General features: G+C 41.7%; 1 protein-coding gene across 3 annotated transcripts; it reads right to left on the bottom strand.

Moving 5' to 3' along the window:
* Window positions 1-7971: 7971 nt before the first annotated feature.
* LOC307164610 (uncharacterized protein) lies at window positions 7972-22218 on the bottom strand. Of its 3 annotated transcripts, XR_013822306.1 has the most exons (4): window positions 22164-22218; window positions 21345-21477; window positions 8739-10036; window positions 7972-8600 (listed from the first exon to the last, which is right to left on the bottom strand). XR_013822306.1 is itself a non-coding variant. In XM_079881615.1 (3 exons), exons 2-3 carry the CDS (start codon window positions 21427-21429, stop codon window positions 9096-9098), a joined length of 1026 nt encoding a protein of 341 aa, XP_079737741.1. In that variant the 5' UTR covers window positions 21430-21477; window positions 22164-22218; the 3' UTR covers window positions 7972-9095. The 3 variants fall into 3 exon arrangements, 2 of the variants coding, with proteins under 2 accessions (XP_079737741.1, XP_079737742.1); XM_079881615.1 differs by having other exon boundaries at window positions 7972-10036; XM_079881616.1 differs by having other exon boundaries at window positions 7972-10036; window positions 22107-22180.
* Window positions 22219-26679: the final 4461 nt, after the last annotated feature.

The following is a 26679-nucleotide window of genomic DNA, read 5'->3' as shown; positions in this document are numbered from 1 at the left end:
CGAAATAGCACTAGCAATTTAAAAAAAACATCTCGAACGGTGCCATGCGACCACTCCACTTACTGAGAAGAGAAAAAAACAGAGGACGAGAGTGATAAACCAAAGCAGCAGAAATTAAATTTCTCTCAGTCTGCCATCATGCCACTTGAACCTCGAGAAGTCAGAAGACTTGTGGCAGAGTATGTCGTCGAAAAGATGTTACCATTGTCTAAGGTGTAATCTTCCCCATCGCCTCGCCCTGACGGCGCCGCCCCAGCGTCTCGCCCTACCGGCTCCACCCATGCGACCTACCAAGCCAGTGCTTCTTCGCGTCACGTCTGCCGATCCATAGACTGTTCACGTCACGTATGCCGAGCCAGTGTCTCCAGACAAGATGGCCGCCGCTGAGCCAGTGTCTCTGGACAAGATGGCCGCCGCCGAGCCAGTGTCTCCGGACAAGATGGCCGCTGCTGAGTCTGTGTCTCTGGACAAGATGGCCGCCGCCGAGCCTGTGTCTGTTCCTGAGCCGGTGTCTGTTCCTGTTCCTGAGCCTGAGTCTGTTCCTGTTTCTGAGCCGGGTTCTGTTCCTGCGCCGTTGTCTGTTCCTGTGTCATGGCCGCCCAAAGGATCGTCTCCGCCCTGGTCGTCTCCACCATGGCCGCCCGAAGGGCCTGCCCCGTCTCGGTCGTCTCCACCATGGCCGCCCGAAGGGCCTGCCCCGTCCCGGTCGCCTGCACAGCCTGCTCCACCCTGGTCGTCTCCACCATGTACGCCCGAATGGTCGTCTCCACCATGGCCGCCCTGGTCACCCGTACAGCCCTGGCCGCCTGAACTGTCTGGTACGCCCTGGCCCTCTGCCAGGAATCTTTGCCCACCCGAGTTTCCTCTGGCTCCCCTCCCCTCGTTGTCTCTGTTTTTTGATCTGCCTGTCTTGTCTGTGGTTGTCCTTCAGTCTTGTTCCGGTCTTGTTTTTGGTGTCTCTCTTTGGGGACGCCTTTAGAGGGGGGGTAATGTCAGAGTTCTGTCACTTCTGTTTGGGTTACATCTTGGGTTGGTGACAGAGCTCTGGCATTACCGGTCTGTCATGCGTTGGGTATAGTCTGGTTTGTAGTGAGCACATGGCTTGTCATGTTTTTCCTTGTGCCATGTGCTCTCCTGTCAATTGTCAAGCCCCTCCCATCTTGTTACCTGATTATTGATTAATTTGCCTCACCTGTTTTCCTCGTTACCCTCTTTTGTTTGCTTCCCTATTTAGTCTCCCTGTGTTTGCAGTCCTGTGCTGGTTCGTTGTTTATGTTCCCTCGTGTTCTTGTTTGATGCCATATGCCTGTCTTGTTTTTCCCCACGGGGAGTTTTGGTTTGTAATTTTGTTTTGTTTAATAAAGATCCTGAGTTTCCTGCACATGAATCCTCGCTTCACTATTTACCATTCCTTGACAGATAGGACCTATACTGCCATGGAAAAAGAGCTAAAGAAAACAATTGATGAGCAGCAGTACGTGTCAACAACTGCAGACATATGGACCGCCTACAACAGGAGTTTTTTGGGGGTGACGGTCCATTGGATCGATTCGGAGACGTTGCAATGGAAGAAGGCTGCAATCGCTTGTCGTAGGTTCAGAGGTAGACACACTTATGACGCAATTGCATCTGAACTTGAGGATATTTTTTCCCAGTATGGATTAACTACTGAAAAAGTGACTGCATGTGTGACAGACAATGGCGGCAACTTTGTTAAGGAATACCAACAAGTCGAAACTAAGGAGGATGAAGAAGAGGAGGATGATGGGAAATTGGCCTTCACCAACCTGCACAGCATTCTCACTGGAGGAGACAATGAGGATGCACAGCAAGGGCTGTGTGTGCACGCTCAACCTCACTGCAAACCCAGAATAAGGGGCTGTTTACCACAGTTCCACAGCTAAGTGTTCAGCACTATGGACCAAAGCTAGCCGGTCCACAGTTGCATCTGTGTGCCTAGAAGAGATCAGTGAAAGGAAGTTGATTGTGCCCTCAGTAACCCAGTGAAACTCATTTTATGATGCCTATGTTCAGATCATAGAAATGCCACTAACTGACATTAACACACTGAGACTTAACACAGATTCAGATTAAATGTATGAATGACAGGGAACACCAGTTTCTGAAGAAATACTGCTCCATTATGAAGCCTTTCAGTGTTGCACTGGACATCCTACCTACAGGGTGAGGAAACCCTCACCCTGTTTTTATGGGACACTTCAACCAACACTTGAAGTTCTAATGGCCAAAACCTTAGCAATGCAAAATGGCCTTTCACAGATGATCACTGAGTTGCCTGAAATAATTGTGGGAGCAATTAAAACTCGCTTTGCCACAACAATTGACTCCAAGGATGCCCTACTGGCTGCAGTCTCGCTGCCTAAGTTTAAACTGCGCTGGGTAAAAGAGGAAACCAGAAGCGATCACATCAAGTACCTTCTCACCACTGAGTGCCACGCCCTAAAGCCTTGTTTATACTTTCGCCAGGCTCAGCAGCACGAGTCTCCGCAGACTGCGCACGCACCTCCTCAAATGGACGAGGCATTAATACTCGACGCGCTCACCGTTGTACTATTCTTTGAAACGATAGGGGGCGACTCGAGTAATTGTCCTCTAAACCATCGGGAATCAGCGGTGAGAAGAAGAAAGCTATACACACGTGACAATGTTTATTTTAGTACACCACCACCAATACCACACTACAAAAAGAATCGTGTAAAACCCAGTAAACCCTGAGATTATTACTTGTGACACTAAAACAAAATATATGGATATGAGAATGTGTACACTATAACTAAATTAACAACCTCTTACATATTTTCTAATTTCACTAAACATATTTCATTAAGTGTCGTGAACATTTTTATTAAACATGGACCTTTATGTTCATTAAAAATACTTTATATGCTATTGTATGCTCATTTTTTTAAATGTAAGCAATTTATTTAGACGTGCAAACTGGGTGCCGGTGTGGTGAGAAGTTCGAGCTCGGCCAGAATCGTCTCGAAGTCATTCGTCTTCGGATGCGGAGCCGCGCACTGTTACAAAAAAAGCTGCGCACACTGCCAAGCGAAATGGGGTCTTGCGCACCCAACGCGCACGACCGCCCACACCGCAATGACATAATTTTTGCCGCGCGCACCTTCGCGCTCGTGCGGACGCGTTGAGTATAAACCTAGCTTATGGGCCGTTACATAGTCAACGCATCGATACGCATGCACGTCCGCAAGGCTACATTTCGCTACGCTTCGCTACGCTTCGGCCGCCATTATGCATCAATGCGTAGCCAAATGTGTCATCCTAGTTTTTGATATGCAACGCGTCGATGCATGCAATACTATGCGTTGTTGGTGAGGGCGACATTTTAAGTATTGTACATTAATTCAAGTATATTATGTTTACAGAAGAAGGTTTGAATACAATGGCGGGCGAAGAGGAAAAATTATGCAAGCTTATACGTATACATCCGCATTTATATGACAGTTCATCGCAATTACGCTCCAATAAAATAGCGTTGGAAAATGCCTGGAGAGAGGTTGCAACCACGATGGGAAAGACCGTAGATAAGGTGAAAAGGGACTGGAAAAGTGCCCGAGACACAAACTCCCCATCCTGATCTCTTCTTCGGTTTAAAGGTCCCGTGAAGAGACGACTCGACGTCTGTGAAGAGACGACTTCTCTTCGACTACAGCGATGTTATGCCCTAAATTAATACATGATTAACTAACTTTATTTTTCTATGTACATTTATGAAATGCACTTTCTGTAAAGAAAGTTTTATTTGAAACAATGTGTATTGTGAAAAGCGCTATACAAATAAATTTGAATTGAATTGAATTGAATTAAAGGGCGAACATACCTCCGCCTATCTCTGCGCTGCCTTTGTTGCCGCCGATGTAAAATTAGCAATAGGATGCACTCCTCTTCAGTTGCCATTTTGATCTGAATATCACGTGACCCGACTCTACTAATATCACCCGACTCTACTACCCCCTGTTGCGTGAGCGGTGTATTGCATTTCACGCATCGCCCGTGACGCTTGCGTCTGCTTGCGTCCACTGTTTAGACTATGAAAGGGAGCGCATCGTTCGCGTTGCTTGCTCACGTTGACTGTAACGGCCCTAACAGTAGAAGAGCCTGCCACCCCAATGAGTGATGCTCCTCAACCTGCTGCAATCACCTCCTATGAGGATGACTTCTTTTCATTAGATGAAAAGCCCAATGCCATGGCTGATGCACCTATGTCAGTGGAAACAGAGGTAACATCTTATTTCAATTCTGATCCGGTGATGGAAAGCCTGCATCAGTTTCCAAGAATTAAAAAAATTGCACTACACTATAATGCACCAACACCATCCAGTGCACCAGTCGAAAGACTTTTCAGTCTTGGGAGTCTGGTACTCACCCCAAAACGCAACCGTCTTGGTTATGGACGCTTTCATCGCCTTATTCTGATGCGCTTCAACAGATATTTCAGTCAAGTGGGTATAATGGAGTAGGCTAGCCCTCACCATAGCCGTAAGCACAGGAACTTTTAAAATCCAATTCCTGTTTGGCAGGAAACAGAACTTTTAAAATCCAATTTTCCTGTCGGAAATGTCTGACCATTACTGAAGTTTCTGATTTTGAACCATATTTGCTGTCAGGCCTTGTGGGCCCAAACACCTTAATTTCAGCTTTAAAAGTTCTTATTTCCATTTTTTTCTCATATGACTTCCCTTATTACTGAACTTTTTTGAGTTTGACTTAAATGACTGAGCCATATTTCCTGTTAGGCCTGTAGGCCCAAGCACTTTAATTTCATTTTTGTATTCTCGAAAAGTGTCTAGTCCTATAGTTTCATAGAACCAACTGCAATCTGTCTTGTTGTTGTAGCCTAAGTGGATTTATTTGAACATGCATTTAATTGGTAGCCTGTTTTCACATATAGGCCTAAGGGTCTCTATTTGTTCTGTGTTTTCTTTCTAAGCAGTTAGGCTATGTTTAGCCTATATGTTAATTTCTATGGACTAAAATGACTGAGGCTGAGGGTTGGTCCTCCAATTGCACTTTATACTTCCCGAGAAAGCATAAGCTATGTTCATCGTGAGAGTTACAGTATGTGTTGTGAACCTCTTGAATTCAAAGAGAATAAAATAATGGCAACAATAAGAAAAGAACAAATGTGCATCTTGTCATGGCATTAGAGTTTACATACAGTTTTGTTGTGTCTAATATGAATAGACCCAAGATATTCCCAGATATTGCCAGATAATCACTTTGCCTCTACCACACTTTGATCAGACTTGGATCGTTTGTGATTCTGTCTGTCATCCTTTCTTGCATTGTCTTGAGCCTTCACTTTGCCATTTATGTGCTATATTGTTAGTAGCCTGGATAGCCCACAGTCATTATACACACTGTAAAAAGTTGTTCAGTGCTATTGTCCATATGACTTAATTTTAAAAACTATATTTATTCCAATAAATTAATTTATTTTTCTTTCTTTGTTTTTTGAGTTATCAATAAGTAAAAAGTGTGAATATTTTCATAACTTAATATTTTCTATAATAAAATTAATTTCATTGGACTTCACCATAAATTGATTTTACAAAACCCATTTTAAAAGTTAATACCAGACGTAAAAAGACACGACCCGCCCACCTGCAGCAACGGAAGAACAAGCCCGGGCAAATCCTTCACTCTCGTCCGTTCCAGGAGTTTATTGGAACAGGATTTTCCACGGAGCCGGATCATTTATACTTCATGTACCCCATGTAAGTAACTCTTTGTATTGTTAAAAGTTTTTGATTTTACCCTAATTAACATGTTTGTGTTGTGCAATCTGCAAAAGCATCACTCTGTTTCCTACAAACTTTTGCAACCGCCAAATTCGAATGTGCTCTATCTCAAACAGCTTGTTAACTTGAGCCGCGCTGAAGTCCCGTGGGAACTCAGTTGTAGCCGGAAAAAGGTAAATAGCAGTGTCCACGGAATGGCATTTTTCTTCAACCGGCCCCGCTGTGTTGTGTCTGTGTACTCATCCTTGTCAAAGTGTTCGCTACAAATGCAGTAATCTTTAGCGTGTAGTACTTGTATGGGAGTTTGCACATCAAGTTGAAGTACAACTAGCCACAACTGCAGAATCTCGAGGTCATGGAAAGGAAGACGATGAAAATTTAAATTTCTTGTATTTTCGCATTCTGTTGCCACAATTCGGAACAGCACAAACCCAAACCGTTTCTTCTTCACTTGTGAGCAACTCCGATCTTCACTCTTCACACACTACGCTCCTCCCACCTGCACACTGCTATTTACCTTTTTCCGGCTACAACTAAGTCCCTGCGGGACTTCAGCGCAAGACTACAGCTAGCCGTCTAAAACACTATTTATGTGAATTTAAACAATGGGTAAGTTGCTAAATGCATCTTGTTGTCATGTAAGGGCCCTGTTCATGTTGGACAGACATTTTAATTGCATTTTGTGTCTGTTAAGAGGCACAAAGTCACTCTTTATGTATATGCCCCCATAACTGCCGTTTTAGCCGAGTAGGAGCTCTGGGCATTAGCTGTAGCAGCTCCGTGTTGCAAGCACCAATCTGGCTCGTTTTTTTTTTTTTATAGACAGTACTCACAAAGGTATATAGATCAAGATTAACTTAAAAATTGCCCGGAGTTCTCCTTTAAAGTTAAGGGACTACTGGCAGAAAATCGCAGAGATGGATTTGGTGAGGGCTGCGACAAGTTCTGTGCTGATGTACAAGGCCTGTACAGTGCATGTCTGGAGTATCTTGAGAAGTGGATGACTCCCATGGAAGAGTTCTCAACATTTATGTGAATGGATATGAGTGAGCCACCAGATTGGAATGATGTGGAGGCCTGCATCAAGTACCTAAGAGAGAAGGGGGTGCCAAATGACGATGTCAAGTGTTTTGACCAGGTCGCCAATCTGAAGAAATTCATAGAAAGGTGCAAAAGTGATGAGGAGTTCATTGGCCTGCAGGTGCACCAGAAGTGGACCAAATACTTTGAGAAGGCCAAAAGCATTGCATGCTACTCAGAACTACTGAAGATTTCACAGTTTGTCTTTGCACTTCCCTCTCACAATTTAAATGTTGAGAGGGTTTTCTCACTGATGCAGAGCCAGTGGACAAAGGAGAGGAACCAGCTCTCTGTTAAGTCATTGAAAGGGATTCTATTTGTGCAATGCAACTTCAAAGACACTTCTTGCAAAGACGTTCATGCTTATTTGTTAAGCAACAAAAAACTGCTGGGAAAGATCAGCTCTACCTCAAGATATAGATGGGCAAACAAGGAGGATGAGGAAGAAAAACAGGATAAAGAGGAAGAAGAAAACTAAAGATATAAATATCTTTTGTTAGTTAGTTTTTGTAAGTTTGTGAGAGCTATTTTTGTTCAATTTGGAGGTATTTTTTGTTATTTATAATTTATTTATTTATTTTTCTAATACAGGAGAGACATTATTTCTATCATTATTTCATTCATTATTTTTGAAACCTGTCATAATAAAACACGTTGAGTAACCTCTGAGAAGCCTATCTGAATTTGTGTCTTTGGTTATAGATAGTATTTTGTAATATAACAATTTTCTATCCATACAGAGGAGGCATAGCCTACTTTAAAATGTATTGAAATTAATAAGGCATCTTTGAGTAAACTTTGAGTATCATTTGAGTATCTCATTGCCGGGCTGAGTGTCCTGGTTTTCGGCAATCAAAATATGATCACCCTAAATTAGTTAACTGTCTGTAGGTGCTGTATGATGATATCATTACAAAAATTCAGTGGGGTTTTTACTAGGGCCGGGACTCGATTAAAAAAATTAATCTAATTAATTAGAGGCTTTGTAATTAATTAATCGAAATTAATCGCATTTTAATTGCATATAAATATTTGACCCGAGAACAGTGAGAAGTATTTTTTTTCAAATGGATTTTTAGTATACCATTGAATAATGACTGAATACATAAGCTTAAGCAACAAAATATTGTTTATTTTTGTTCAACCAAGTCCAGCAGACCAGTGCAATTTTTTCCATTAAGTGTAGCAATAGCATATTTAGAAGAGCAAAGACGAGGACACATGAAGGATATGAACATCCAGATAAACAATACACTGAAAGTCTCAAACTGGTCCTGAAGAGTCTTTCTTATGTCTTACTCATACAGTTTTACAGGGTAATATAATGGAGAGACCAGACACTGAATGTGTGTCTGTGCTGGGTGAGTGTCCGTGATGAAGGGATAAAGGGGAATAGTAATCTAATCAAGTAGAGAGCTTGATTAGAACTCTACTAAGTGTGAGTGATGTATAGCTGGGAGCGTCAGGAGTGTAACCTTGACAGTAGTGTTCTTGGACCCACGATGGGATACAGTAAAGTTGAATCACATGAAGAACAATGCCCAACTGGGCCTGGAGAGGGTTCAGCCATTTGGTGTTGTGAAGGTATTCTAGGTTGCGATGGTCTGTGATCACTAGGACCTCCAGCCAGTGGCGCCACACTTCTGGTGCCAGTTTGATAGCAAGGAGCTCAAAGTCACCAATGTCGTAGTTCTGCTAAGCTTTATGAAGTAGGTGCATGGATGGTGCGCGGACAGATTCCTCTGCTGCTAAGACAACACTGCTCCAATGCCTGAGGTGGCGACATCCACTTCCACCACAAAGCGGAGGTAGAGGTTGGCATGAATGATGATAGGTATGTTGGTGGATTGCAGTGCCTTCCTGCTACATTGTTCGTACTAGATGGAGAGGCAGCCACATCCCTTCCCCAAGATTTGAGCAAACATTGGGTTTGTTATCTCTTTGCTCTCTGGACGCATTTTGCAATGGGCAAATTCTTTCTCAAAGCAGTCACCATCATGCAATTAGCAGTGAGTCAGGATCAGTGGTGAGGCACTTGCAGCTCTAACAGACTTCCAGATGTCACCAGATGAGCCCCAACAGTGGCCATATTCAAGTCCAGATTGAAGACATTACCAATGCATTCTCTCACTAAAAATTAAGCAAAGAATGCCGTGTTCTTATTTCATTCAGTTTTTGTAATTTTATGTATAATCATTCAGTTACATTGTGGCATTTCACAGCAAGACAGCATTTTCAACACGTGACCTGCTCTCCTGTGCAAGTACTTGTGTGAGCCTTAAGATTTCCTTTTTGTGAAAAACTCTTGCCACACAGTTTACAGATGAAACGTTTCTCTCCAGCGTGAAGTCTCATGTGAGTGTTGAGGCTACTTTTACAACTGAAACTCTTTCCACAGTGATGACATATAAAACTGTTCTCTCCTGAGTGAATCCTCATGTGGCAATTAAGGGTTACTTTACGTGTGAAACTCTTTCCACACTGATCACATGTGAATGCTTTTTTTCCAATTAACTGTTTCTCTCCACTGTGAATGATAATGTGATACCTAAGATTTAAAACAGTTGTGAAGCACTTTCCACATTGACCACATATGAAAGGCTTTTCTCCAGTGTGAATTCTCATGTGGGAATTAAGGGTGTTTTTATGTGCAAAACTCCGTCCACAATGAGAGCAAGTATAAGGCTTTTCTCCAGTGTGAATTCTCATGTGGGCTTTAAGGTTGTATTTTTGAGTGAAACTCTTTCCACACTGTTGGCAGGTAAAACGGCTATCTCCAGTATGAATTCTCTTGTGGGCTTTAAGGTTTTGTTTCTGAATGAAACTCTTTCCACACTGTTGACAGTTAAAACGGATGTCTCCAGTGTGAATTCTGATGTGGACATTAAGGTTTTGTTTTTGATTGAAACTCTTTCCACACTGTTGGCATGTGAAAGGCTTCTCTCCAGTGTGAACTCTCATATGGGATTTAAGGTTTCGTTTTTGACTGAAATTTTTTCCACATTGACGGCAAGTGAAATAACTGTTAGGTTTGGTCTTTTGAGCTCTTTTTCGTGAGCGAGTCTTTTCCATCATTGTGGATTTCTTTCCAGTCATGAAATCATGATGTTTCTTATACTGATAATTCTCTTCCATTCCATTCGGTTCTTGACTCTCCTCTTTCAGCGGCATCAAGTCTAAAGCGGAAACAGACAAATACAAGTTAACACGAGTTTAATGGCACAAAACAGCAGACATAAAAAACAACTCTCCCAAACAGGTGAAATGGGACTCAGTAGCCTGTTTTGTGCATACACTGCAGCTGGTGGTTAATGATAGTTTTAATGCGTCTGTGCATCGGGTTATCATTACAGCTGGGCGGCTTGTCAGGCACTTTAACCACAGCACCCCTACATACACTGGAGGCACTGGAGGCAAAACAAGAAATGAAACTTTCGAAACACCAGCTCATTCAATTATGCAAAACAAAATGAAACTTAGCATGTAATGTGTTTAGAAGACTTCTTGACCAACAGTTCTGTCTGACCGAACGGTAACAAAGCTGCAAAAAGCCAGAACCCTCGAGATCCGAGTACTGAATACTGGCAGAAAATGGCAGAGATTGCGACAATGTTGGAAACCTTAAAATGTGCAGCCACCATCATGTCAATAGAAAAGGACATGTCAATTTCCAACATTTACTCCATCACATTTAACCTCCTAAACATAAGCAAGTCCTTAAAGGGCACCTATTATGCCCCTTTTTACAAGATGTAAAATAAGTCTCTGATGTCCCCAGAGTGTGTATGTGACTATATTTTTTTACATCATGTTAAATTTGCCACTTTTGGAGGGTGAGCAAAAACACAACGTTTTTGTGTGTGTCCCTTTAAATACAAATGAGCTGCTGCTGCTGGCACAGAGGGCAGAGTTCAAGAAGAGGGCGGAGCTTCAGGAGCTTGTGCTCTGGTGTCAGGACAATCTCATCTCACAGAATGAACATGTCACAACAGAAACTGTCAGTAGCGGTGTTCAGTTCGAATCAGAGTCGGACAATGTTGTCCATAGAGCCAGAGAATATATTCTGCATGGAGATAGAACAGGTATAGTTTAGTTTAATTACGGTAATAACTTATTTGTCATCTTGATTTTATTCACTATTAGTACAAGCTTGTTTTAACCAACCCCGTCCGAATGATGGCCAAAAATTTACTGATGAGTTTTATGAAGTTTAGGCCCAATCCCAATTCTATTTTATACCCCTTCGCCTACCCCTTACCCTTGCCCCTTGAAACAGAGTGGCAAGGCGTAGGGGTGAAAATATTCCCCTAAGAAATGGGACACCACTACTACAAACGTTACACATCATTATACGTCGTTGCTAGCGCCTACGTCACAGGATATGCACCAATGTTTATCACAAACTTCCAAGATGTCGTCGTCAGTTGTAGTCATCTCAACTGTGTTAGTTACAGCTATTTTTTTGCATTTTTCTTCTGAAGTTCGCAGAAAACAACGGAGATGACGATATCTTCGACGCCTAAGTATTTTTGGACTTCAGGAAACGTTGCTTGTTGTCAGCGTGAAAACGAATGAGCCTCCGGGTTTCCTCAGGTGTCCCTGTTTGATAAAGAACATACAAGACTGGTTGATCATGTTGCAAAAAGCACGAAACTGTGTAAGCAGTGTTCATTTATATCGTGTTCACATATAACCACAAGAAAACAATGCATTCATAGCAGACGTAAAGATAAGCCAATTCCCTGCCGCAATTACATTCACCAGTTATCAGACATGAAAAGATGTTGCGGGACTATCGTTAACGAACTTCAGTGATTTTTTTGCAAACGTTTCTTTGAAGAACATGACCGTAAATATGAACACAAGACTGAATGTGACATAAAGAAAATGATTATTGGCAGCCATGTTGCCTCTGTAGCCGGTGTATGCAGGTACATTTCTCATACCCCTTCGTTAGAAGTGTGGTCCCGAAAAAAATCTTCGTTTCAAGGGCTATCTGGCAGTAGGGAAAGTGCCAGTATGGAGGGATGAGTTGATGATGTGTGTGTGAGTGTTGGTAGAAGTGTGGGAAAGATGGCTTGTAGAAGGTGTGAGGGGATGGGGTCTAGAGGACAGGTGGTAGGATGACTGGAGAGGAGAAGTTTAGATACTTCTTCATCGGTTAGTGGAGAGGAGGAGGAGAGAAGATTATTGGCTGTGGGTGTGGTTGGTCTGGGTTCCTGTGTGTGTGGAGCTGAGAACTGACTGCTGATAGTTGTTGTTTTGTTGGTGAAGAAGTTAGCAAAATCATCAGCAGTTAAAGAGGAGGCGGTTAGAGGTGGAGGTGGACAGAGGAGAGAGTTGAATGTCTTGAAGAGTGCAAGGAACCTCAGATAACCAGGGGTTAGAGGGAGTAGCACATGCAGGCCTGGAGGAGAGAGGGCAGATATTATCTAGAGAAAAAGTTAGGATGGAGCATAAGGCATCCGTTGCAGTATTTACATCCATAGATAAGAATTGTGAGGGTAAGGGAAGAGAAGATGATACAGCAGAGGAAAGATGGGAGGGAGAAAGTGAGCGCAGGTTTCATCTGAAAGTGACTGGTAGGGGGGTTGGTGGTGCACGGGTAAGTTATAGATTAAAAGCAATTGATTTGTGAGTACCTGTGGTGATGAGTCGTTTGAGATTGAATGAGGCTATGAGAGAGATGAAGTCTGTTGCATACGGTTTCTCTAGATCAGGGGTGTCAAACTCATTTTGGTCTGGGGGCCGCATACAGCTTAATCTGATCTCAAGGGGGCCAGACCAGTAAACTCATAGCAAAATTACATAGAACTAACAATAAGTCCACTTTTTTTCTTTGTATTAGTGCAAAGAAGTAAATTATAAAAATCTTTATATTAAATGAATTGTCCTTTTACAAAATATATTAATGAACAACCTAATTAGTATGTGCAATTTCAACAACACTATTACTCAGTTTAACATTTATTTAAGTGCATTATGCATAAAAGCTGATCACAGTTATTGTACAATGTCGCAAAACATTTAGTCACAGTTTTGTGGAACTTAAAAACACTGTCCTGCATGTTAACATAAATCAAACATCAAAAGAAATTATTTAAAATCCATTTTCAAATTCTGGGAAGCAATTCTGAACACATGAATTGACTCCACACACTTAAAATCTTAAGTGGCAGCTGTTTTAAAAAGAAAATCTTTGTAAAATTTGCAAATTTATACATAAGTATGTAAGTTTTTTTAAAACAGAGTTTTTTTTTTTTTTTTAAAGTAAACATATTTACTTTATCAATTTGCCCCTGAAACTTGGCATCTTTTAGCCTGCACAAGTGCATCAATATCGGGCATCATGTCCTGAGTAGCAGCCAATTTTAGAATCTCATTTAAGTGCTTATGTGTGAGCTTTGAGCGCAGCTTCGTTTTATTAATGTTCATTACTGAGAAAACTTGCTCACAAAGGTAGGTGGTCCCAAACATGCACAACATTTTTGCAGCCAGTGCAGTTAATTTAGGATAGCCTGGCAGGAGATACTGATAAAAAGTGTCCAAGCCCACAGAGGCAAATTTGTCCTTCAATTCTACATCACACTGCAAATCAATTATTTCAAGTTGCATGTCAACGGGCACATCAGAAGCTCTGACTGTGAATGGTGAGCGAAAAATTGCGAATTCTGTCTCGAGTTCGCTAAAGACCTGAAATCGTTTCTCAAACTCCCTTAGCAACCCTGAAATCTTGTCTTTGTACTGTCTCACGTCAGGATTAACGCTTGCTGCGCACACATCTCTTAGACAGGGAAAATGAGCAGGGTCACCGCTTGCCATCTGCGTCTCCCATAACATGAGCTTTAACTTGAATGAACGTATGCTGTCATAATACTGTGTAACAATTTTTTTGCGTCCTTGCAACATTTTGTTCAGATTATTCAAGTGCTCTGTAATATCAACCATAAATGCAAGGTCCTGCAGCCATAGTGGGCACTGTAATTCCTTAACAGGTTTACCTTTTCCCTCCATGAAATGTCCGATTTCCCCACATAGATCAAAGAAGCGCTTCAGCACAGTACCTCTGCTTAACCATCTTACTTCAGTGTGGTATGGCAGACCATGGGTAATGTTACAGTCACTGAGAAGGCTGTCAAACTGACGATGATTGAGACCTCTGGCTCGGATGAAATTAACAGTTCGGACAACCACCTCCATGACGTGATCCATTTTTAACGACTTGCAGCATAATGCCTCCTGATGCAAAATGCAATGAAATGTCCAAAAATCACCCCCTCCATTTGCGGCTTGTACTTTCTCTCTGAACTTTGTCACAACACCTGCCTTTTTCCCGATCATTGACGGCGCACCATCTGTAGCCAGGCTTACGGCGCGGGACCAGTCCGCCCCGACTCTGTCCAGCGCTCCAACGACGGAGCGGAAAATGTCCTCCGCTGTTGTGGTGTCGGTCATTGGCACCAACTCAAGAAACTCCTCTGTGATTGTCAAAGTCTCGTCAACTCCACGAATGAATATGGCCAGTTGAGCGACATCCGTAATATCAGTACTCTCATCAATTGCAACAGAAAATGCCAGAAATGACTCCACTTTGCGTTTCAGTTGGCTGTCCAAATCTACCGATAGTTCCGAAATCCTGTCTGCCACGGTATTTCTCGTCAAGCTAATATTGGCAAAAGCTTGTCGCTTCTCAGGACACACAATTTCGGCAGCCTTCAGCATGCAATTTTTAACGAACTCCCCCTCACAGTACGGCTTTGATGCTAATGCGATTTCGCTAGCAATTAGATAGCTGGCTTTCACTGCAGCATCACTGACCTCTCGGCTCCGGGTGAAAACAGATTGCTGTTTCCTCAGACCCAGCAACATTTCATTTACCTTCTGTCTTCTCAGTTCTCCGTGCAAGCTGTTGTATTTTTCGCCATGGTGAGTTTCATAGTGGCGCCGAATATTATATTCCTTAAGCACCGAAACTTGCTGCGTGCACACCAGGCACACGGGTTTCCCATTCACCTCCGTGAACATATAGGAAGAGGTCCATTTTTTTTGAAAAATCCGACACTCTGTGTCCACTTTTCTCTTTTTTTTTGACAAAGACATTTCGCTGATGAGTGTGCCAGGGCCAATATAAAAGCGGGTAAACTGATAGAACAAAACGCCACTCAGACCCTGAAGCTCAGTGCTGCCATCTGCTGTTTGTTCCGCCGAAAATGAAAATTATTTTTTTCATATTGCAGATTTATCCCCCGGGCCGTACTGAACTCCCTGGCAGGCCGGTTCCGGCCGTATGTTTGACACCCCTGCTCTAGATGAATGTTGAAATAACCAAAGACTAGAAGTGGGGTGCCATCCTCAGGGAAAGAGGACAGCAGCACATCCAGCTCCTCTACAAAGCTTCCCAGTTGACCTGGGGGACGATATATGACTACAATATGGATCCTATTGGGAGTTGTAAGTGTAATAGCATGATATTCAAACGAGTTGTTGTTGCATAGAGAAGAGAGCGCTGAGTATTTCCAATTGTTAGAAACGAGAAGCCCTGTACCCCCACCTCTCCCAGACTGGCGAGGGGAGTGAGAGAAAGAGAAATTGCTAGAGAGAGCAGCGGGGGTTGCTGAGTCTTCTGGACGAATCCAGGTCTCAGTCAAGCCCAAGATACTAAGAGTAGATTGAGATGCAAAGGCTGGAATAAAGTCAGCTTTATTGACTGCTGACTGACAATTCCATAGACCCACAGAAAGAGAGAGAGGTGTGTGTGAGGATGAGAGAATGGGACGCAGATTAGCAGTATAGGCCTTTATCACAACACAATAGAACGCCGGAAGTAGCCGCGAAGCAGTGTACAGCGTCTTCCGGTTATTGCAATCACCATGGCTGCATGTTAATTATCACTGGACTACTTCGCTCTCGCGTCTCCCAAAAGTTTCATTTTTTTGTTGTTGAATGGTTTAATTAAATTGTTATAACCAATTGTTTAAAATGTAATGATTTAAGCAAACATTTCTTCAAAGGTTAAACCAAACTTTTATTTTGACGGGTTGCCGTGTAGACCTTTGAGTCTCTCTGTGTTTTATGATGATAGTTTCTCTCAAATAAGGCTAAAATGCTGCTCAAGTGACTCTCAGAGCGGCCGTGTTGATGAAGTGCATTAATGTTAATACGTAAGGCTGAAAAAAATCGCGAGCGTCATGCGTGCCTCAGTGTGTGTGTGTGTGTGGTAAATGAAACGCGTCAGTGCCATTCATTCACAGAGACACGCAGAACATGCACGATTCCTATTTAAATAGTCTTTATGCGGTTTAATATTGACAGACACTGGTCTATATCGCGATTTTATTTAAGTTTACTGACCTACTTTTCATCTAAATGTGTAACTAAGTAACCAACGGAAGTGCGAGTACACTGCTTGGCGATTTCGAACGTTCCGAAACCAGGAAATGAGATAAAGGCCTATTGCACTGCCTCCTGCGTGTGATGAAAGAGAGCTGAACGCTTCTGCTGACGCTTCCGCAACAGCGCGCAAACAACATAGATATAATGCTTTCACCGCTGAGTGAGGACAGCTGTCTCGGCCCAGCAATTAGCACAGCTAAAGCAAATAATCTGAAAATGGGAGGAATCGAAACTGCTTTTGGACTTATGAATAAAATAAAATTCTTGTAACTTTAAAAAATGATAAAAAATAAAATTCAAACTGCAATTATTTTCAGACACGGCTGTTATTTAAAGTAGGAACGCGTATAAATAAAATTCAGATTTATGTGAAGGTAAAATTTTTAAATAAGTAGAGAATCGAAAATAGCCGTACCTTGACTCAAATAGTAAACTGAAACAACAGGAGAACTGGGTATTAAGAAAAACCACCTGCACGCTCTCGCCGTTTCCACAGACTGACCGATTGTCCTGGCCTTGTCCTGAATCCTGAATCCTAATTCTGTTTTAAATCTGATTGAAGATTTAAAACAGAATCAGATGCTTTTGCCTGATCAGATGAGATTATTTAGCTACTTCGGTAGCAGCTTTTTCCAAGCAAAACAAAATGCAAACTTCAAACTCATGTTCATTTGTTGTCATGAACAAAATGTTTAACTCAATATTAAATTCCACAGGGATCTTTGAATCCTTACAAACAGGGTGCGAATTGTAAATAAAGCAGAGGGGGATGTTTTTGAAAACGTTGAAAAGGTTTCGGTACCCAACCCTAGCTGTGGTGATAGTTAAAGGGATATTTCATCCAAAATTAATGTTCTTCTCTCATCATTTACTCACTCATACCATCCCAGATGTATATGATTTCCTTTCTTCGGATCAACACAGATTTCTAATCCATATAAATAATCATCTAGTCCGGTCATTCCCAAACTGTGGTCCGCGGACCACTAGTGGTCCGTGAGGGTACTGCAGGTGGTCCGTGGAAAGGCAAAATAAAATATAAAATAATTTTTTTTTTTTTTACCTTCATTTTACCAGGAAATTCTAGGGCCCTATGATTTCCGTGATGCGGAAAACGCGGACGAAGGTAACTAGCTCGTCATGGGGCCGTTCACATGTCGTGTCTTTTGCGTGCTCAAGTTCGTTATTTCAAATGTAGTGTCTTTTGCGCGCTCATAATTGAAGCGGCGCGCTCATTTTTTCCAGGTGCAGCGAGATGAAAACGCCTAAACTTTTCAGAATGCCGCAAGCGCACCGCAGTTCATGAGACAAGAAACAATATATCAACTTCACCCTTTCCATAACAACATTGAAAGCTCAGTCAACAAAGGATGGGGGTACACCACAAACACTACGGGTGTTTTTCTCTTCTCCGTAAATAAATCTTTTAGCAGAGCTATAGCAAGCGTTTTTCGGTGGTGGAAATCTATTAGCTACTAAAACTTCTTTGTCGTTGTGGAGAGCGCAGTGGTTGCATAGCAACGACAGACGCCACGGGAAAATCGGACCGAATTTTACTATTAATAATAAAAGATAAGCTAATATGCATTGTATTTGTAAATGTCAGTATCATTGTAAATGTTTATATTTTTTGACACATTATTTTTATAAAAATGATTTAAAGGTTTAAATATGCGAGGTTTATCTTTTTATAAAACATTCTTTGTGAAAAATGATTTAAAAGCTAATTTAATCTTTAATTTAATACTCATCAATCCTACCTTGTAACTGTTATTTTTGGCCAGAGATTTGTTGAAGGTTTGGCTGAATTTTGAAGAATTTTGAATGTGCTTGCTGAATTGTGAGTTTGTGTAAGTACATTTTTAAAGGTCAATACTGCTTAGAAGTGAAAAGAAAACAAGAAATATCCGAAAAATCCGAAAGGGATAAAAAAAAAAATTTAAAAAAAAAAAAGGAATTTGAAAAAATAAAAAAAAACAGAATTTGAGAAAAAATAAAACGGATTTCATAGGGCCCTAAAATTCCCATAAAAAAGTAAAAAGAATATGTAGGCCTATATTGATATAAATTTTAAATTAAATTGTCAAGTTATTGTGTGATTACTAAAATAGGCTAGTGGCGCTCGCGGCCGTGACATTCAAGTTCAGTGCCGTACAAAATGGATCGGTGGATAGCAACAGGTTCTCTGAAAAGAAAAGAGGCAGAGGCAGAGGTTACCAATAATGAACAGATTGACAGTGAGACGGAGGCATCTACGAGCCAGATTCCTCATAAAAAAACAAAGAAAAGGAGGGTGAAGAGAAAATACTATGAAAGCTACTTAGCATTAGGTTTCAGCTACACCGGCCCAGAAGACGAGCCGTTGCCCGTTTGCGTTTGTTGCTACGAGGCACTGGCTAACGAGAGCATGAAACCATCAAATCTTCGCCGGCATCTGGAAACCAAGCATGGGGAATTTAAGTCCAAGCCAGTCGAGTTTTTCAAAAGCAAGCTCCAGGAATACCGTACAAGCAAAAAAGTAATAGAATCGACATCTGCAGGTGGCGCTACTGCTAAAGCAGTGGAAGTCTCGTACCGGGTGTCCCGAATCATAGTGAAAAAAGGGATGCCACATACACTCTGGGAGGAGGTGGTGCTACCAGCAATTAAAGAGACTGTGGGTATCATGCTGGGTGACAAAGCACGAAAGCAAATGGACTTAATTCCTCTATCAGACAACACTGTGCAGCGCAGAATCGAGGAGATGGCCAGCAATGTGAACGACCAGCTAATATTGCGGATCAAAGCCAGTCGATATTTTGCTCTTCAGCTGGACGAATCCACGGACATAGCGAACCTCGCCAACCTGCTCGCCTACGTAAGGTATGAATACAACGGAGAAATAGAGGAGGAATTTCTCTTTTGTAAACCTTTGCAGACACGCACAACCGCAGAGGCCCTTTTTGACATGTTGAACAGTTTCATCACAGAACATGAGATTGATTGGTCAAGATGCGTGGGAATAAGCACAGACGGGGCAGCCGCCATGCTAGGCCAACACAGCGGCCTTGTTAAATGTGTGCAAGCAGTTGCTCCGCAAGCGAAATCTATCCACTGCTGCATCCACAGAGAGGCTCTCGCAGCCAAAAGAATGCCACCTGATCTCAAAACTGTTCTGGATGAAGCAGTAAAAACTGTCAATTTTATCAAGGCCCGTCCACTGAATTCAAGACTGTTTTCAGTTTTATGTGACGAGATGGGCAGTGAGCACCGACAATTGCTGCTCCATACCGAGGTCCGGTGGCTGTCAAGAGGGAAGGTGCTTGCACGGCTTTATGAGTTGCGAGATGAGGTGAGACTTGTTTCTACTTGACACCAAGTTCGACCTTTCTGGTCGATTCAATGATGCAGACTGGCTTGCCAAGTTGGCATATCTGTCGGACATTTTTGAGCACTTGAATGGACTAAATAGGAGCCTACAGGGGAAGTCGGTTACTCTTTTTCATACGCAAGACAAAGTTGAAGCCGTAATTAAGAAGATGGGGATGTGGGAAAGGCGCGTGAAGGAGGCAAACTATGACTCATTTCCAAATCTTTCTGATTTTTTAGACAGCTCAGACACTCACCTTTCAAGTGCTGTGCAAGATGATATCAGACAACACCTGCACCTGCTGAAAACTCAGCTACGGATTTATTTCCCAATCCCCGACACAACAGCGAATTGGATGACTACATCCTGACAAACCTCACCTCCAGAGAGCAAGACAGCTTGGCCGAACTGTCCTGTGACAGTGCTTTAAAAGTGGACTTAGAAATGCCTGCCTGCTTTTTGGCTGAAAGTTGCCACAGAATACCCCGAGCTGTCAGACAAAGCCATGAAGTGGCTTGTGCCTTTTCCAACAACTTATCTCTGTGAATCAGGATTTTCATCCCTGGTCATGTTGAAGACAAAATATCGGAACAGACTTAATATTGAACCAGACCTCAGATTGAGGCTGTCATCACTGGAACCTGACATCCAGAAATTAACGTCTGCAAAGCAACATCATCCATCTCATTAGGTGAGCATTTATTTAGTTGTTAGCTTGTTTTTAATATAGGCCTATATTAGACAGACGATAAAAAGAGGAAGGGAAAGATGTGGAGGGGGGCAAAGGATATTAAGTTCACATCGGGCTGGCAACTCCAATGGCTTTTCCTTTTGACAACTTTTTTTATTTTTATATATTTTATTTTATTGATGGATATTTCATGTGTTGCTGTCTTTTGTTTAATTCATTTTTTAATTGTTCGAAATAAAGAATTTGTTCGTTCGTTCGTTCATTCATTCATTTTTAACCTGGAGTAGGCCTACTGTGTTTTCATTAAATATATTCTCATAATCACATCACACGCAATGAAACGAAATGTTTATAAATGGAATGAATAAGGCCTGGTATTATTTTAATTTCCAGTTAGTTTCTTGATCTCACGTTTCTGAAATGTTTTGCGGATGTGCTGTTAAAGTGGACTTGTAAAACTCTGAAGATTAATAATCCCCTAAAATCGCCAAAGATTTTGACATGTTGACTATATCCAAGTGTTCTTATTACTGTATAGATTTCATATTATTCCATTGCTATGGAAATAAGCCCGTTGTTCAAATGAATCATGCCCTCGGGCGCTTGAGTAAGTAAATAAATTAAATATGTGGCAGCCGTTTTGTGCAGTAAACTTTCTTTTAACAAACCTGTTGTACTGATGTGATGACCAGTTATAGTTTTAGTGCTAGTAAGCCTATTTAGAGGTGCAGATTAATTCAGGTAGGACTGTGTGTAGACATATTTTATTATGAGTATTATGAGGTGGTCCGCAAAAATTCTTGATTACAAATAGTGGTCCACACACACAAAAAGTTTGAAAACCCCTGATCTAGTCCATATAATCCAAGTGTACAGGTCCTCTAAAGTTCATGCCTCTGGTCATGTGATCTCAACAAACATGTCTATCCACATGAGAAGACCCGCTCCATGTCAAATAAAACCACTTTAATTCAGGAAAATCATGACAACATTCTTCAAAAATATCATTAATTTCTGTAGATCATTTTAATAAGGACCGAATGAAACTAACCTGTTTGTTCCTCAGTTTCTTCATGTTTCACGCTGAACACTTCTTCAATCTTTATGTCTTCACTCTCCTGTTTAATAAATGCCATCTTTATAATAGTGACACGTGGATCTCAGATGTTTCTCCAGGAGTTTTCCTGTGTGTTTGGACAATTTGTCATGTTTAAGATGAGAATAATTAACAGTAAGAAAAATAAATCCACAGTGAATCTCTGAGTGCGTCTCAATCAGCTCTAGTTCAGTAGTTCAGCGCACTGGTGAGGGAGTCAGTCAGAGTGAGAGTTAATGGACTTAAATAATAAACTGATTAGACAAAAATCACTCAAAACAAGCACTACAATATAATAAAATAACAAATTATACAGACACTTCATATTTAAAGATTTGTAGATTTAACAGATTACGTTATCATAAAAAAAATTTGCGATTTGTTCATGAAAGTTGTCATTATTTATCATAATATTTGTGTTTTCGTTGTATTTTTACACTGTTTTGAGCGGCAGGATTCGTCAGCGCGCGGTGATTCAAGCGCTTTGAATCAGTGAGTCATTTGGCAAAGCATTAGATTCAAATGACTCCGTTTCTCCATCACCACTTTCCAAAACCCGAATTCGTGTTTAAAATAAACTGATACACGATATAGTGCGCGAAATGAGACGCAATTTTTCTGTTTCTCACATATGAATACGCTTTACTCACACAAAAACGCAATGTTGTTACATTAAGCATATTACAAAGATATGTTCAATAATACATGGCCACATACCTCTTGTAAAAACTATAAAATCGATGTGTATCAATTTAAATGCTTAAAACCACAAACCTTTCTTCACTCTAATCAAAACAGTTGCAGGAGCACGGCGCAGCTTTATGATGTCATATCGCCAGACCAAAATAAAAGTCCTGTTCAATCTGCTGTCAAATATCCAGAGTCCATAGAAATATATATAGAATACATGTCATGGGAATTCTTGGTGAAATGTATATTTTAATACATGTTGTCCAATTATGTGATGAAAAGGATCAAGAACTACAAATAACTTGTTAAAAATGTTTAAGAATATGAGTTCTTAAAGCACAGTTCATATGTGTCATTATTGAAATGCATATATCTTCCCCAAGAATCACTACAAGATCACTTTAAAAAAAAAAAAAAAAGTAATAAAAATGTTAGGGTTAATGTTAATACTAAAAAGTATTGAAAAAGTACAAAAATCCTGTATCCTGGTGTCACCTGGTCGTTGTGGTTCCATGTGTTTGTCTTTTCTGGTGTTCTATAATAAACATCTTCTGATAACAACATTATTATCTTTGTCTGTGACAGATGTCCATCCTGTTAAAGACACAATATGTAATATTTCGCCGCTAGGGGTCGCTAACCTCTTATTATAACAAAGGCGTAGTTTGATGACGCATTAAGCGGAATTATGGAACTTATTGTCAAAGCTCATGGATCTAATAATGTTTATGGATGAGTGAATACACTGATGTGTTTAACATGACTGTGGTGTGAAGCAGGGCGTTATTGCTAATGAGAGACAGAAATCAGCGTCACAGAATCAGAGTCCCGCGGATATAAAGGAATAAGGACATTTAATACTACCGAACTACACGCATGTCTGGATTACTACTCACACAGGTCAGTTTATTAGACGAATTAAACTTGTGAGGTAATGCAGCGTCGTTTCACTTGGTCTACTCAAATTGCATTTGAGTGTGTTGAAAGTTATAATGTTATTCTATGTGTTAGTTTGGCTGTATGAGACTAGCAGTGAGCTAGATCAGCATTAGAATAACATACTGATCATATTCTAACATTTCATCATGTTGAGCTGTATAACATTGATTAGTTTTATGTACATTTGCTCACCTGTCTAATAAAGTACATGCAAGAGCGGCGTCTCTGTCAAGTGGAAGTTAGTCACGGACGCTAGCTCTCGGCATCTCGAAAACGCCAGGCTGATGTTGATCCCCGTTTTAGTTCTCCTTTTGTCTCAGAGTCTGCTTGCCATGATCCATAATGTTTGAACGAAACAACAACAACCTTGAGCGTGCAGCTACACATAACGCAGTTATCCACGTCTGTCTCCATGGTTACTATGGCAGTACAAGCGGCCAGAAACAAAAAATAATAATTTTGCAAGGTGGTAGGGGAAGACTCATTAGGAAACTCATTCCTGATTGGCTCGCCGTTCTGAAGAATACTCCAACGTTCTGAGAAGCGATGGTAACCCCAAACAATGACAAAGTAGTTTATTTCTCAGGCTGGAAGACTGTCATTGGGGCGGATGAAATGGGAGACAACCAACTTTAAAACATTTATTCAAATATATAGCTGCATCCCATGCAGTTAGCACAACATTAGCACTGCATCCCATGCAATTAGGCCTACTTCAATCAGTGCACTATGCACCAATATGCCATTTGTAAAAACAAATTACATTTTCTATAGATAGAAATTTAAACAAGAACAATAAAAAAAAATAAAAAAATAAAAATAAAAAATGACCTTCCGACATTGTCTATTTACTGTGTTTTTTGCCAAGTGCAACACAGTCAGTGACACACTGGGATAGACTATGTGGTGCCTGCCTTTTGGGAAGTGAATTGCCCCTTGCCCTTCCATAGCTGTGCCCTCTTCTTGAGCTTTTTGTTGGTCGCCGCCCAGTAATGAGGGCACGCCTGCCTCCAAGTGGCGTTTTCCGACGAGCCACTGCTGTCGGCTGCACTCCAATGCTCGTGCTTGTTTGTATGCCCCTTCTCGCCATCATCCCAGCACCTGATCCGGCAGATGTGGCCAGTGCAGAGATTAGCTGGCTGTCTGTTGTCAGTCTGTCATAGGAGGCCAGCATCCAGCATCCGGAATATTCCAATGAGGCCCTCCATCATCCCCCTGACCCGAGTCCCAGCCTGCTGACAATGGGCACAACAACATACATCAACAAGTATTGGTTAATGGTTACTAAAGTACATTTTTGTGATGGTGTGTGTGTGTGTGTGTGTGTGTGTGTGTAAATGGTAGTAACTTTTGGTGTGTGTGTGTTGTAACTTCTTAAGGTAGTAACTTCTGGTGTGTGTGTGTGTGTATCAGTCACCACCGCCCCTCAAACACACACTTACGCACACCTTTTTTGCCCCTAAACAGGGAATGCAAACAACACGTCATGGTCCATCATTTCGTCTACATGTAACAGAAAGTCCCACATCCCTGTCTCTCTCTCTCTCGCCAGCACTAGCCAGAAAACCCACCTGACCTGAACCGCATAGATCTATGCGATAATGTCGTGAGGGAGATGAGAAACAGCACACCCAACAATACCAATGGCCTGAAGGTCACTATCAGAGCAAGCCTAGCCCATCCATCTCTCTCCCACTCATTTTTATTATTTCTCTGCTGTCCTGTTTCACTGAAAGACCACATTAAATCACTTAATTTGATTTCTGCCCTCCTCTGCCTGTTGGATTGTTCGGATGAGCCCTCACCAGCTGAGCAGTCGTCACTATCGCCAGCCTCGTCCACTCCTCGGGCTGGGCTTTCTGGGCTTTCTGCTGCAGCTGGATCTAAATAAAAATTTAAAGAGAAATTTAAAAGAATTATATATTTTTGAAATGCAACTATGGCTGATTGTCTAATGAACAGTATATTCATTCCAAGTTATTTACCTGTGACAGACTGGTCTGCATTTAGATCTTCAGTCATTCCCATGTACCAGTGGCCTGGAATGTTGTTCTTTCCTTTGTAGGGCAGAGGAAGAGGTTATTACTTTCTATACTGTATCTAAACACATAAAGCATTCGATGAAGGGCAAATCTGGTGTAAACTGACCCATAGCCCCGTCTTAGAGATCACCATGTGCTGTCCATATCAATCAATCAATCAATCAATCAATCAAACCTTTATTACAGACTCAAGGTCCAAAAAAAAAAAAAACCTTTTATAGCCTATACATACATCAATACGGTACAAAAATACTAAAGTACCAGTGTTTCCACAACTTAGACTGATGTAGTGCTTGATAGGCCCATGATTATCTCATTTTTAGAAGCATTAAGTCGGCAGATAAATCTGTACATAAGATTTAAATGTGTTAACCTTACATGTCCCACACTTACAAACATTTCACTCGCACTATGCCATCTAGGTCTCCTTAATAAAATTCTCATTGCATCATTGTAAGCTACTTGAAGCCTCTGTAAACTAGATTTTTTATAACTTGTCCACAAATGGGCAGTATAAAGTGGTGTACAGTATGCTTTAAATAGTGATGTCTTTATCTGAACAAGAACCAAACTTCCGCAAAAGTAGATTAGCCTGCATGTACAACATGCGACGTTGCCGTTCAATGTCCTCATCATCTGTCATGTGCTCAGTTATAAAATGACCAAGATATTTCACTTTCGCACACACAGCAAGCGCCTCCAAATCCGAGGCCATGGTTCTCAGTCGGAAAAGGGTGGCTTGCCCACTTCAGGTTGGTGGAGAGTTCCTGCCTCAAGTGGAGGAGTTCAAGTATATTGGGGTTTGTTCACGAGTGAGGGAAGGATGGAACGGGATATTGACAGACTGATCGGTGCAGCTTCTGCAGTAATGCGGTCGATGTACCGGTCTGTCATGGTGAAGAAAGAGCTGAGCTCGATTTACCGGTCAATCTACGTTCCTACTCTCACCTATGGTCATGAGCTGTGGGTCATGACCGAAAGGACAAGATCCCGGATACAGGCGGCCGAAATGAGCTTTCTCCGCAGGGTGGCTGGGCGATCCCTTAGAGATAGGGTGAGAAGCTCGGTCACTCGGGAGGAGCTCAGAGTAGAGCCGCTGCTCCTCCACATCGAGAGGGGTCAGCTGAGGTGACTTGGGCATCTGTTCCGGATGCCTCCTGGTCGCCTTCCCGGGAAGGTGTTCCGGGCACGTCCCACCGGGAGGAGACCCCGAGAAAGACCTAGGACACGCTGGAGGGACTATGTCTCCCGGCTGGCCTGGGAACGCCTCGGTGTCCCTCCGGAAGAGCTGGAGGAAGTGTCTAGGGAGAGGGAAGTTTGGGCATCTTTGCTTTGCATCCATACAACCGTACAACCAGTTTTACAGGCATTCAAGCATTTAGATAAGTCATCCATGTAAAGATTAAAAAGAACAGAGGACAAAATTCCTCCTTGTCGCACACCATTATTAACCCCAAAAGATGCAGAAACTTTATTGCCCCATTTTACTCGCATCATCTGGTGGGCATACCAATAAGCCAAAATTCTCACAATATATTCTGGCACCCCTCTTTGTCTCATTTTAACATATAACTTTACATGTTTAACCCGATCAAAAGCTTTAGATGCATCAATAAAAC

Source organism: Squalius cephalus (assembly GCF_949319135.1).
Source record: "Squalius cephalus genome assembly, chromosome: 9".
NCBI lineage: Eukaryota > Metazoa > Chordata > Actinopteri > Cypriniformes > Leuciscidae > Squalius > Squalius cephalus.
Note: the sequence above shows the minus strand (reverse complement) of the source record. Positions and strands in the feature narration are given on the sequence as shown.

Coding starts and splice junctions, on each gene's coding strand:
- LOC307164610 (XM_079881615.1), bottom strand. CDS start 21,429: ATGGCATTTATTAAACAGGAGAGTGAAGACATAAAGATTGAAGAAGTG. Junction 10,037..21,344: donor AGAAACTGAGGAACAAACAG/GTTAGTTTCATT, acceptor TTTCCGCTTTAG/ACTTGATGCCGCTGAAAGAG.